Source organism: Marmota flaviventris, chromosome 18 (genome assembly GCF_047511675.1).
Source record: "Marmota flaviventris isolate mMarFla1 chromosome 18, mMarFla1.hap1, whole genome shotgun sequence".
NCBI classification, from domain to species: Eukaryota; Metazoa; Chordata; class Mammalia; order Rodentia; family Sciuridae; genus Marmota; species Marmota flaviventris.
In genome coordinates, this window is record NC_092515.1 from 46,894,396 (window position 1) to 46,908,912 (window position 14,517).

Genomic DNA, 14,517 nt, shown 5'->3' on the forward strand with positions numbered 1-14,517 from the left:
TGCCTGTAATTTTGGGGGAGACTGAGGTTGGAGGATTACAAATTCAAGGTCAACCTGGGCAATTTAGTAAGACCTTGTCTCAAAATGAGGCTGGGATTGTAGCTCGGTGGTATTGTACCTCTGTTTTAATGCCCAGTACTGAAAATAACCCGAACAGAAAAAACCCCAAAGCCATTTCATTTTGAAGTGTTTCCCTATGAATGTCCTTTTTCTGTTCAGCATCTAATCTTAAGATCCCACATTGCATTTAATTGTTGTCTCTTCTGTGACTATTTTTCTAGTTCTTTCTTCGTCTTTCATGGTCTTCATACTTTTGATGAGTTATTTGTAGTATCTCTGTAAGTTTGGGTTTGTTTAATGTTTCCTCATTATTAGATTGAGGGTTGTGGGTTTTTTTTTTTTTTTTGTACTAGGGATTGAACTCAAGGGCACTCAATCACTGAGTCACATCCCCAGCCCTTTTTGTATTTTATTTAAAGACAGAGTCTCACTGAGTTGCTTAGGGCCTCGCTAAGTTGCTGACGTTTGCTTTGAACTCGAGATCCTCCTGCTTCAGCTTCCCCAGCTGCTAGGATTACAGGTGTGTGATATTGTGCCCGGTGAATTTATTTTTTTATTTTTATTTTTGGTAAGAATACCACAGAAAAAGCTGGGCACCTGTAATTCCAGAAATTTAGGAAAAATGAGGCAGAAGGATTGCAAGTTCGAGGCTAACCTCTGCAACTTAGCAAGTCTAGACCCTTAGCAATTTAGCAGAACCTGTCTCAACAAGTGCTGGGGATGTAGTTTGGTGGTGAAGTGTGCCCTGGATTCAGTCTCCAGCCCACCCCCCACAAAAAAAAAAGTTTGTCCTTTGTCCCAGTTTTATGAGATTATTCTGTCTTTATAAGCTTATGAGATATCTTCTGTGTACTTTATCTGTTTCTGGACCTTGTATTATTCTGTCATTCTAATAGCCTGTGTTGCAGTAACAAATTCGGAGTTTTGTTTTGCTTTTCTGCAGTGCTGGGAATTAAATCCTTTTAAATGTAACACTAAGCGATTTTTAGTATATTCACAGAATTGTGCAGCCATCACTACAGTCACAGCCAATTTTAGAATATTGATTGTGTTCTAAATCAGTCATTTTCCTAAAAAGAAACCCAATATCCATTAGCAGTCACTCTACATTTTCACTAAAGCCCTTCCTTTTTTTGGGGGGGGTGTGGGGGCGGAGGTGCTGGGGATCAGGTCCTCATGTATGCTCTGCAAGTGCTCTACCACTGAGCTACATCCCAAGCCCCAGTGTTTTTTGTTTTGTTTTGTTTTTAATTTTTAATAGCTTTTTTTCTTCAGCTTTTTTTCCCAATCACATATGGGTTTTCTTTTTTGGAACACTTACTTTCTACTTCTGTTTAAGTAGAGAGGTGAGAAAGAATAGTGTACTTCAAAAACTGTTTTGGTTGATTAAGAAATATTTCAGAATTAAAACATTGTGTGTGTGTATAGAGAGAGAATGTGCATGCGTGCACAGTGCTTCCATAGTACATATGATAAAACTGAAATAATATGAAGATGATTAGCATGGCCTCTGTGCAAATTTGTAAGTTGTTCCATATTGTAAAAAATATATGTATATACCCATCTTAAATTTAAAAAGGGGAAAGAAAAGGTAATTGATGTGTTAGTCAGTTTTCTTTCACTGTAATAGATAACCTACTATAAATCAACTTAAAGGGAGGAAAGGTTTATTTTGGCTCACAGGTTTGGAAGTTGGGATCCCTGGTTAATGGCTCAGTTGCATTGGGCCCATAGTGAGGCAGCACTTCGTGTCAGGAGTGTATGGCAGAGGAAGCTTCTCAACTCATGATAGCTGAGAAACTAAGAGAATGGTAATAGAGTTCTAGTATCCCCTTCAAAGCATGCTGCCAGTGACCAAATTTCCTCCTAAGCCCCATCTCTTAAAGTTTCCACTACCTCCCAATAGCACCACAGGCAGGCGATCATTCCTTTAACACATGGACCTTTGGGGTACACTACCTCAAACTATAGCAAGATGTATTGTGTTCTTGCCAAATATTAGTTATTATATTAAATTGCCTATCTTAAAATGATCCTATATGTTTTAGATGATACCATACTCAGCTACTGACAGGTTTGGTAGTCCAGAACATTGAGATTCAACCAGGTGAAGTAACTTGTCCAAATTTGATCAGTGACTGGGTATAGCCATGAACTCCTGTGATCCTAGTAACTCAGGAGGCTGAGGCAGGAAGATCACAAGTTCCAGGCAAACCTTGGCAACTTAGACTGTCTCAAAGTTAAAATAGGGCTGGGAAAGTGGCTCAGTGGTAGAGGGACTCTGGATTTAGTCCCCATTACATTTTCCTGCCCATCCCCCCAAAGTTCCAGAATCTATCATTTACAATGATTATTAAAGGACCCTACTATTGATAGCAACATCAGAAGTTTAAAGAAGTATATTTTTTCCAGGTATAATAATGTAATGAGACAACATAATCGTCTTGACTTGTGAGCAGAGGCATTTGCACTTCTCTTTGGTGTATTTGTGAACAGTTTTCTTTTTGGTTCCCCATTGATTATCTCCTTAGAGGAAGATGTTAACAAGCACCTTGTACTAGGGTTTATTAAAACTTCTGCCTTTGTGAACATGGATAATAATGATCACTTCTTCCTAAAAGTGAAGTTTCAAAACACCCATATTGTTGCAAACACTCTCAGTAGGTTATCTGACAGGACCCATTTTGTGTTAAATATACCAGCAAGGGGTGAGTTTTAAACTTCTGTCCTTATGAAAATTACTGATAAATCATTAATTTAAAAGCCCCACTGAATTATTTTCTTTTTTTAATATTTATTTTTTGGTTAGACACAATACCTTTATTTTGTTTATTTATTTTTTATGTGGTGTATCGAACCGAGGGCCTCACGCATGCTAGACGAGTGCTCTGCTGCTGAGCCACATCCCCAACCCCACACTGAATTATTTTCTACTGAAGTAAAGTGTCCATTGGTATCATATGGCTTGTAACCTGGTCTGCTATGTGCAAATATATGAATTCTTGATGATTTGACTGCAGGGGAAGGAGTTGTCAGTGTTTATAATAAACATTTTATGAAAAAAAAATCTTAGGGACTGGAGTTGTGGCTCAGCGGTAGAGCGCTCACCTAGCATGTGCAAGGCCCTGGGTTCGATCCTCAGCACCACATAAAAATAAAAGTATTGTGTCCAATTACAACTAAAAAGAAAAATGTTAAAAAAAAATCTTTAAAAATTTTACTGCAAAGAAACTGAGGCTTAGATTAAATGATGTGACTCAGAGCTCAAGTTAATGGCAGAGGTATTCTAGGTCTCTTGGGTTTTGAGTCTATAATCCTTTGTTTTAATAAATCTAGTATGTAAGCTGGATGTGGTGCACACCTGTGTCCTGGCAGCTGGGGAGGCTGAGGCAGGAGGATTTCAAATTCGAGGCCAGCCTCAGCAACTTAGTGAGACCCTGTGTAAAAAAAAAAAAAAAAAAAAGAGCTGGGGATGTGGCTCAGTTATTAATTAAGCCTTGGGTTCAATCCCTAGTATCTCCCAAACAACAACAACAAAGAGCCCTTGTGTGTAGGCCAGAGATGTTGCTCAGTGATATAGCATGAGCTTAGCATGTGCAAGGCCCTAAAGTTCAAACTCTAGTACAACCCTCCCACCACCACCACTACCACCACCAAACAAAGGACTAGTGATGTAGCACAGTAGTAGAGTGCTTTCCTGCTGTGCACAAGGTCCTGGGCTCCATCCCCAGCACTACAAACAAAACCCCACCACCACCCCAAACAACAACAACAACAACAAAAGCACTTTTTTTGTATCCTTTACACCATTTTAACGTGCAAATCCCAAATGAAATTCAAATTATATGATTGTATCATCCTGTAATTCTGTTTTTTAGGATCACAGATGTGATTATCTTTTTAATAAGTGTTTATCTTCAGATTATATTGTAAGAGTATCATTTTTAGGAATGTGATAATAAAAATTATGCAATTATATGTAAAGATGTAATAATATATCTGCAGAAATAACTAGATGCATTTTAAAAATATCAACTCTTCAGTGGAGCTAGTGACATTTAATTTACCTCCCACTTTTTTCTCTAAAGATTATTATTATTGTTTTCATCTAGTAAGTTATACACCTGAATCTTCTAATTTCTTGTTTTGTTGACTTTTTTTTTTTTTTTTTTTTGGCTTTCCCTCATAGATCTTGAGCCAGATGATTGTGCATCCATTTACATCTTTAATGTAGATCCACCTCCATCTACTTTAAATTCACCACTTTGCTTACCACAACATGGATTACCGTCTCACTCTTCTGTTTTGTCACCATCATTTCAGCTCCAAGGTCACAAAAACTATGAAGGAACTGGTGACGTTCCTGAATCTAAATACAGCCCATTAGGTGGTCCCAAACCCTTTGAGTGCCCAAGTATTCAAATTACTTCCATCTCTCCTAACTGTCATCAAGAAACAGATGCACATGAAGATGATCTACAGATAAATGACCCAGAAAGGGAATATTTGGAGAGGCCTTCTAGAGATCATCTCTATCTTCCTCTTGAGCCATCCTACCGGGAGTCTTCCCTTAGTCCTAGTCCTGCCAGCAGCATCTCTTCTAGGAGCTGGTTCTCAGATGCATCTTCTTGTGAATCTCTTTCACACATTTATGATGATGTGGACTCGGAGTTGAATGAAGCTGCTGCCCGATTTACTCTTGGATCCCCTCTGACATCTCCAGGTGGTTCTCCGGGAGGCTGCCCTGGAGAAGAGTCCTGGCATCAACAGTATGGACTTGGACACTCCTTGTCACCCAGGCAATCTCCTTGCCACTCTCCTAGATCTAGTATCACTGACGAGAATTGGTTGAGCCCCAGGCCAGCCTCAGGACCCTCATCAAGGCCCACTTCACCCTGTGGGAAACGGCGGCACTCCAGTGCCGAAGTTTGTTATGCTGGATCCCTATCACCCCATCACTCACCTGTTCCTTCTCCTGGACACTCCCCTAGGGGAAGTATAACAGAAGATACCTGGCTCAATGCTTCTACCCATAGTGGATCAGGCCTTGGCCCTGCACTTTTTCCATTTCAGTACTGTGTAGAGACTGATATCCCTCTGAAAACAAGGAAGACTTCTGAAGATCAAGCTGCCATACTACCAGGAAAATTAGAGCTCTGTTCAGATGATCAAGGAAATTTATCACCATCCCGGGAGACTTCAGTAGATGATGGCCTTGGATCTCAGTATCCTTTAAAGAAAGATTCATCTGGTGACCAATTTCTTTCAGTTCCTTCACCCTTTACCTGGAACAAACCAAAGCCTGGCCACACACCTATATTTCGGTGAGTTGATGGAAATGACTGCTGCTGACTGAATAGTTTGGATCATTGGTGGAAATGGTTTAAACATTTTTACTCCTTCCCTCCCTTTCTTATTTTCCTTCTTTCCTATCATCCATCCATCCATCTATCTATCTATTTAACTTTTTGGTACTGGGTATTTAACCCAGGGGTACTTTACCAGCCCTTTTTATTTTTCTTTTGAGATAGGGTCTCACTAAGTTACTTAGGGCCTTGTTAAGTTGCTGAAGCTGGCCTCAAATTTGGAATCATCCTGCCTTAGCCTCCCTAGTCTCTAGGATTACAGGCATGCACTACCACTCCCAGCTCCCTTTTTATTATTATTTTTTAAAATTTCTACTTACAAATAACTATTTGTAAATCTATTTTTATTTTCTTTGAAGTCTTCAAAGCAGATAGGATAAAGTTATAATTTTGGAGGTATATAGGTGTTATGCATAGTGCACATTTGTAATCCCAGCTACCTCAGGAGGCTGAGATAGCAGGATCCCAAGCTGAAGACCAGTTTGGGCAATTTATGGAGACCCTATCTCAAAATAAAACTTAAAAAAGGATTGGGGATATATAGCTCAGTGGTAGAATACTTGCCTACCGTGTGCAAGGCCCTGGGTTCAAGTCTTAGTGCCCCCTCTACAAAAGTATATAGATGATGAATTATAGATAATAAGAAATTACACTTAAGGATTTCCTAGAAGGAATTTTCTTATCTAGAAAATCTTGTAAAAGATGGGTTATGGTGTGAATTATATTAAAAATAAAACTAACTAATTAAAAAAAGAATTGCCAAAAAATTATATATAGCAGTAACATAAGAGAATTCTAAGAGCATTCATATAATTACTAAAATCCTGTAATCATAGAATTCTAACATGGGAGCAAAGATAAGATATGAGGTATATTTGTCCTATAATATTCAGCATTAAAGTTATACTTTATCTGAAAAAAATAAAACCTAATTGGGAATAAACTTAACTCTCTCTATATATATTTTTTAATATTTATTTATTTATTTATTAGGTATAGATGGACACAACACAATGCCTTTATTTTTATGTAGTGCTGAGGATTGAACCTGGGTCCTGCCAGTGCTAGGCGAGCGCTCTACCGCTGAGCCACAATCTCAGCCCCTTAACTATATTTTTAAGAGCTTAAAGTCCCTTGTCAAATTTGTGGCAAGCATTTTTCCCCCATAATGTTATTTGTTGACTGACTGACTAGGATCTTACTACATGGTGTTGCCCAGGCTAACCTTGAATATGCCATCATCCTCTTGCTTCAACTTCCCAAGTAGCTTCCCAAGTCCACTATACCTGGCCTTAATAAAAATTTACCTTTTGACTCTCAGCTTTATAAATTTATGATTTTATTGTTTTTTCGAGAAATTTAAAAATTTTTGTATTCATATTTATCTTTTTCTTTTTGACTTTGTGTTACATTTGAAAGTCTTATCCTACTCTAAAATAATTAAAATTAAAAACCTAGCTTTCATGTGTTTCTAATAGTATGTATATGTATATATATATATAAATATATAAAACATACATGATATTTATATCAGATATGTTTGAATCTTGGATCCAGCTGAAATATATTTTGTTGTAAGGAGTGGAGAATAGTATAACAAATACTTTCCAAACAGCTTGTCAGTTGTCACAATACTATATCAAGAATTAATCTGATCATCTATAATTGATTATAAAATATAACATATTAAATACATAAAGCTGTATCCGTTTAAGGGATTTATTTTTATGCTTTTCCATTGGTATGAATTATCATCTGTAGAATTCTTAACTTTAGAAAAATATAATTTGGAATTGTGGTATTGATGCTATCTTTGAACCTATTGGTCTGCTTCTGAAATTTATCTTAATCTTTCTGTGTGGGTTTTCTCAAGCCTGCAGAGCAAGTATAGAAATTAGAGTTGATAAAATTGAGTTGTTTTTTCAGACTAATAAATATGAATACCTTCACAGTGGAAAGGTAGGCTGAGAACAGTGAAGGAGAAACAATGAAATAATTGAGATATTTTAGATGTTAAGAGTTACCTTAAAAGTTCCATTTCAGGGGCTGGGGTGTGGCTCAGTGGTAGAGCATATGTGAGTCCCTGGGTTTGATCCTCAGCACCACATAAAAATAAATCGATTAAAAAAATAGGTATTGTGTCCAACTACAACAACAAAAATAAAATATTTTTTTTTTAAAAAAAGTCCCATTTCATCAACCATTAAGATGATGTTACTTTTTTTAAAAAGTTTTTTTAAGATGGACACAATATCTTTAATTATTATTTTTTATATTTTTATGTGGTGCTGAGAATTGAACCCAGGGCTTTGCACGTGCTAGGCAAGCACTCTACCCCTGAGTACTCTACCTCTGAGCCACAACCCCAGCCCCCCAATATTACTTTTTAATACATAGTATTGTAGCTTTGGATCCATTAACATTTGACTTGTAGACATATGTTATTTTCTAATTCTATATTTTCAATGTTAATATATCTAAATGAAACTTAAAGCATCTAAGTTGTTTTAATTGTCTTATTGATCAAGTAAAAAACAATTGACCTTTTAAGATGTTACTGATGCCTCATTTTGTTTTTAGCTACCTATATACCAAAATTAAAATTATACCTTAAATTGCAATCTGTTGCTGAATATAAGCAATTTTTCAAAGAGATCAGCAAAAGAGTAATAGGAAGTGGGGTAATTAACATACGTAATAGAAGGACTTCCACTGATTTATACCTGAGAGGGAAAAACGTATGTATTCTGAGACAAAATAGAGATTTCTGTTCTTGAAGAGACACTGGTAAACATACAAAGATGCACATCTTTGTTTTAAGAAATCAAATTACTGGTTTTTTGATTGTATACATGGTTGAGAAACAGTTGTAGGTTTAGAGTTTGTCCTTTTCAAAAAAAAAATCCAGGGAGCTGGGGTTGTGGCTAATTGGATCACTTGCCTAGCACATATGGGGCCCTGGGTTCAATCCTCAGCACCGCATAAAAAATAAATAAATAAAATAAAGATATTGTGTCCACAACTACAAATTTTAAAAAAATTTAAAAATCCAGCAAAACAAAAAGTTAGATAGATTTTAGCCTGTAGAATTAAAAAATTAAAGAATTATTTAATCAGTATCTACCATAACCATTGTTATAACTTAACTATGTAAAGTTTATTTTGGAGTCCTTTGTTTCAAAGATCATAGGAGGACATGTTAGTGCTGGCAAAGAAGTGATTTGAATCACTGCTTGGCAGTAAGCATGCTGAAATGCATCTTTGTGTGTTTTGTTTATAGCACATCTTCATTACCTCCACTAGACTGGCCTTTACCATCCCACTTTGGACAGTGTGAACTGAAAATAGAAGTGCAACCTAAAACTCATCATCGAGCCCATTATGAAACAGAAGGTAGCCGAGGGGCAGTAAAAGCATCTACTGGGGGACATCCTGTTGTGAAGGTATGAGAGTTTTGGGGCTTCTGTTGCACATACCACATACCTATTAATGGTTAGATGAGTTATTCATTTAGGTGTTACAGAGCTGATAGGGAGAAAACTCAAATCTGGAAAACCTCTGTTTTCTGTACTTGTAGCTCTGGCTACATTTCTGTATTGAGTTTTCTTTGATAGTCTGAAAGATATTCTTCTTGACTGACTTTTCCAGCTGGAGAAACTCTGGGGAAAGATTGCAGTGCATTAGTCAACTTTGTATCACTGAAACAAAATACATAAGATGATCAACTGTGTAAAATTTGTGAGGTAATCAACTTACGAAGAGGAAAGTTTTACTTTGGCTCATAGTTTTAGAGGTTTCAGGCTATGGTTGATTGGTACTGTTGCTGTTAGGCCTGTGGCAAGTGTGTGGAGTAAGGAAGCCGGTAACCACATGGAGATTGGAAAGTAAAGAGAGAGAAAGGGGCGGTTCCTAACATCCCCTTCACTGGGGTCACATCCCCAGTGACCTAACTTCTTCCCACTAGGCCCTACCTGTTAAAGGTTCCACAGACTGATAATCAAGTCAGTCCTAATAGTGCCATAGACTGACAATCAAGCCTTTAACAACACATGGGCAGAACTGTGGATTCTTATATGCTGTTCTTTTATTAAGAGTTTATTAACTCTTTTAACTCTTCTATTTAAGAGTTCTTCAAAGATCTAAGGTCAAAAAACAAATTTAACCAGGCATAGTAGTGCATGTTTATAACTCCAGTGACTCAGGAGGCTGTGGCTGGAGGACTGCAAGTTTGAGATCAACCTTGGCAACTTAGCAAGACTGTCTCAAAATAAAAAATAAAAAGGGCCAAGGAATATAGCTCAGTGGTTGAGTACACCTGGGTTTCAATCTGCACTATTGCAAGGAAAAAAAAAAAAAGAGAAATTAATTATAATTATCAAGATATTGAAAGCCAAACTCAGAAGGTCAAAGATCATATGTTTTCTCTCACATGTGAAATTTAGGGAGGAAAAAGGAAAAGAAAATTGGGGTGGGGGAAAATCAAGGGAGATCAGTAAAGGAAAGTGACCATGGGAGGGAGGAATGAAGGGAAAGGGTGTCTACCTTCCCACCCATTTTTTTTAGCCTTAGCCCTGTATCTGCTTGAATTTGATGCCTATTACCAGTTCTTCATTGTTAAATTTAGTTGTTTAAGAAGGGCTTTGGATTCTGCATTCCTTGGTTTCTTTCATGATTGAGAATGTGTGTATATAGTCTATATACTCAAACATCAGAATGACTGTATATAATAATATTATGTCATCCATTTTACTCTTAGAATTATGTAGACAGTAAGTATTTAGTGGAGAAACTAATTATACTGGAGCAATTTTCAACCATTACAGTTTATGAACTATCATGTATTATAGCAGCTTTACTTTATGATTTATCATCATTGTTATTTAAGGATGTTTTAAAATGCAAAAAGATTTGCATTTTAGGCAGGTTTTAAATGATTTGTAGCAAAAAATATCAGGAAAATAGAACATGAGACTTTGTCATTTGGGCTGGATGCAGTGGTGCCTGCCTATACTCTTAGCTACTTTGGAAATGAGGATCAAGTAGGATCTCTTGAGCCCAGAAGTTTCTGGTTAGTCTAAGCAACATCGGCAAGACCCTATCTTGAAAAACAAAAAGAAAAGGAAGGAGGGAGGGAGGGGACAGAAGAAAGAAAAAATGAAATTCTGTCATTTGCTTTTAGAATCATATTTTGGTGTTAAATCAGAGTTTATTTCAAGTCAGTTAAATTTGATTAAGGATGTAGATCCTGCTTTTTTTTTTTTTTCAGTACTGAGATTGGAATCCAGGGACACTGTACCACTGAGCTACATCCCCAGCCCTTTTTATTTTTTGAAACAGGGTCTCACAGAGTTGCTGAGGATCTTGCTAAGTTGCTAAATTTGTCCTCAAACTTGGGATTCTCCTATCTCAGCCTCCCAAGTTACTAGTCACTGGGATAACAAGTGTACACCACTGTGCCAAGCAGTGTCTTGTATCTTTGACATTTCTTGTTAGGAAATAATTTTTTACAAATGCATAAATGGACAGAAGTCTTTTGGATGTCCTTGCGATTTATTTTTACAGTAATCCTTTGATTAAAAATGGTTTTCCTACTCAAGGGAAGATTAACACTCTGGTTTCATAGTTTTTTATATTCATCCTTCTTGTGAATAACTGATTTTTTCTAACTTGTTGCTTGAAGAATTATTTCATGATACTTAAAATAATGGACTTAATCAAGAGTATTCCAGATATTGATGATATTTTTGTCTTTTTTTTTTTTTTTGAATTGTGGGTTGAACCCAGGGCTTTGCAAATGTAAGGCAAACGCTTTGCCTCTGAGCTACATCCCAGCCCTGATGATATTCTTTATCAGTCTGTCTTAGTGCCTATGATGCTTCCTTTCTATCTGAGATTCCTTCTTCCTTCATTCAAAATTTTTTTTATATAACATATGCTTATACATTTCCTATTTCATTATTTTCTTCAATGACTACAATTATTATTCAGACATTGACTTGTCTGTTTACCCACAACATCTGTGTCTGTTCTCTTGGTGCTTCAATGTCATTTCTAATTTATTGAGATTTATTTTTTAAACTTCCCTCCACGTTAGTGACCTGATAGTTTCTTGACATTTCTAATTTACTTATTAGATCTGCATTTGTGTTTTAAATTTTAGTTTGATTTCTTGACTCCATTTTTTACTCATTTGGTATTTTACCATTATAATTGGCCTATTGCTTCCTTGAATTTATACTCACTTCTTGAAATGTCACAAGCAATCCATTTCTGGGCTGTGTGTGTTTGAGGGAGAGGTTTTTATTTTCTTAATTAAAAGCAAACACATTTGTTCTTCAAATGTGTTTTGTTACTCTTTATTAAGTGAAAATAAAAACTTAATTATGATAGCCTAGTACTTATGCTTTTTGTCCTTATTTTATTTGAGAGCCATGGTCTATAGCCAGAAGAAATTGGAGCAAAGAGATAGAGAATTAGGTTAGAATAGTCCTTGTTGGGTTTGACTCAGTAGAATGGACAATATCATGTGTTATGGTCCACTCCCAGGATTCTCACTGGTGTTATACTTTCATGAGTGTTGCTTTATCCTTCAGTGTAACATAGCATTCTGGAAAGTCGTAATCCCTTGTGACCTTTTCTACTTTGGCCAAAGGCCCTGGACTTTATTATTACTATTATTTTTAAATACTAAAAACTAGATGGGGAGTGCTTGTCTTGCGTGTGTGGAGCCCTGGTTTCAGTTTACATTGCTGCAGAATAACAACGAAAACAAAACAGAAAAACACAACAAACTCCTAAATACCAAAACTGCATTTTGTCCTATGTACCCAGGGAATAAGATAATTCCTTCTTCTTCTGGTTTTTTTTTTTTTTTGGTGTTAGTAGGAATTAAACCAGGGGCACCTACCACTGAATCACATACTCAGCCCTTTTTATTATTTATTTTGAGACAAGGTCTTTATAAATTGACAGGCTGACCTTGAATTCGCAATCCTTCTGAGTCTCAGGAATTATAGATAATGTGCCATTGTACCTGGCTCAGTCTACCTCAAAATGTTATTATATTGTTTCACATGTAAGAAACAGTATTTTCCCAATTCTTTTTTTAGGGTGATTTTTCATTTGTTTCCTGTATCTATTTATATGCATATACCAAAACATCACAGTGTACTCCTGTATTCCATACGCATACAAGTGTGATGTCAAAAAAATAATGGTAACTTAAGAAATTTAAAAGAAAAAATAATTCTTTAATACATATTTAGTCCTATTTTATCTGATTCCTGTTCAGAAGACAGAAATAAATACAGAAGATACATCATGAAAAGCTTTCATTAGAAGAGGTAGGAATCATGGGGTGCTTCAAATGGAGAAAATAGAAAAACATGCTTGGAATCATATAAGTGAATGCAGGAATATCTATAAAATATTTGTTTGGAGAGAAGTGAGAATACAAGCGTTATCCAAAGAATAAATTTGACTTGTGGAAATAATAAAGATAGCAAAAATCAGTGGACCAACTGAAACATTTCTGACTTAATTTTATAGACTGCTTATAATATTTGTTATAGTAAAAAAATGAATGGATATATTTTGTTATAAAACATGTTTTTTTAAATAAATAGTTAATATTCCACATACTCAAAAAGTAGTAAAAATCCATGAGGAAGAATGAAATCTAGCATAAACAACAAGCAGATTTATAGCTAATGAATAATAGAACTTCACTAAAGGAAATGGATAGAGAAATATAGATTATTATCTAAGTATTTTTTAAAATTTTTATTTATTTTTATTTCTTATATACATGACAATAGTGGAATGCATTACAATCATAATTATCCATTCACAGCATAATTTTTCATAACTCTGTATGTTCATGCCAAATTATGCCATTATATATGAGCTCTCTTATTTTTTTTTTTTTTTTTGCATTACAATTCTTAATACACCTTTATACCACAATTTATCATATCTCTGTTTGTATATATGGTATGTTGACACCAAATTCACATCTTCATACCTGTATTTTGAGTCACCCCCCTTATATCAGAGAAGACATTCGGCATTTGTTTTTTGGGGATTGGCTAACTTCACTTAGCATAATCTTCTCTAATGCTATCCATTTCCCTGCAAATGCCATGATCTTATTCTTTTTTATTGCTGAGTAGTATTCCATTGTGTATAAATGCCACATTTTTTTTTATCCATTCATCTACTGAAGGACATCTAGGTTGGCTCCACAGTTTAGCTATTGTGAATTGTGCTGCTATAAACATTTATGTGGCTATGTCCCTGTAGTATGCTGTTTTTAGGTCCTTTGGGTATAGTCCAAGAAGAGGAATAGCTGGGTCAAATGGTGGTTCCATTCCCAGCTTTCCAAGGAATCTCCATACTCTTTCCAAATTGGCTGCACCAATTTGCAGTCCCACCAGCAGTGTATGAGTGGACCTCCTCCCTGCCCCAGCCAGGACTTGTTGTTGTTTGTCTTCATAATGGCTGCCATCCTTTTTTTTTTTTTTTTTAACATAGTCTTTGTGGCTGGCTTCTTTTCTTAGAATCACATTTTCTTTCTTTCTTTCTTTTTTTTTTTTAATGTTTTTATTTTATTTTTATTTTTATGTGGTGCTGAGGATTAAACCCAGGGCTTCACACATGCGAGGCAAGTGCTTCTACCCCTGAGCTACAACCTCAGCCCATGGCTGCCATTCTTATTGGAGTGAGATGGTATCTTAGAGTAGTTTTAAGTTGCATTTCTCTGATTGCTAGAGACAATGAGCATTTTTTCATATATTTGTTGATTGATTGTATCCTCTTCTGAGAAGTGTCTGTTCAGATCCTTGGCCCATTTATTGATTGGATTGTTTTTGGTGCTTATCTTGTTGAGCTCTTTATATACCCTAGAGATTAGAGCTCTGTCAGATGTGTGAGGGGTAAAAATTTGTTCTCAGGATGTAGGCTCCCTGTTCACCTCACAGATTATTTCTTTTGCTGAGAAAAAACTTTTTAGTTTGAATCCATCCCATTTGTTGATTCTTGTTTAATTATTGCACTGTAGGAGTCAAGGAAGTTGGGGCCTAATCCCACATTA

General features: G+C 36.0%; 1 protein-coding gene and 1 non-coding gene across 3 annotated transcripts in view; both read left to right on the forward strand.

Annotated features, from left to right (window-relative positions):
* The window catches only part of Nfatc3 (nuclear factor of activated T cells 3), a 102,351-nt gene that overhangs the window by 47,021 nt on the left and 40,813 nt on the right, over positions 1-14,517 (forward strand). For both annotated transcript variants that reach the window (XM_027933248.3, XM_027933249.3), the window contains exons 2-3: positions 4,250-5,384; positions 8,707-8,869. In XM_027933248.3, coding sequence (XP_027789049.1) covers positions 4,250-5,384; positions 8,707-8,869 — 1,298 coding nt within the window. The remainder of the gene's footprint in view (positions 1-4,249; positions 5,385-8,706; positions 8,870-14,517) is intronic.
* Positions 1,513-1,616, forward strand: LOC114090981 (U6 spliceosomal RNA). The gene has a single exon (XR_003582442.1). It is a non-coding gene; the product is annotated as a U6 spliceosomal RNA (small nuclear RNA).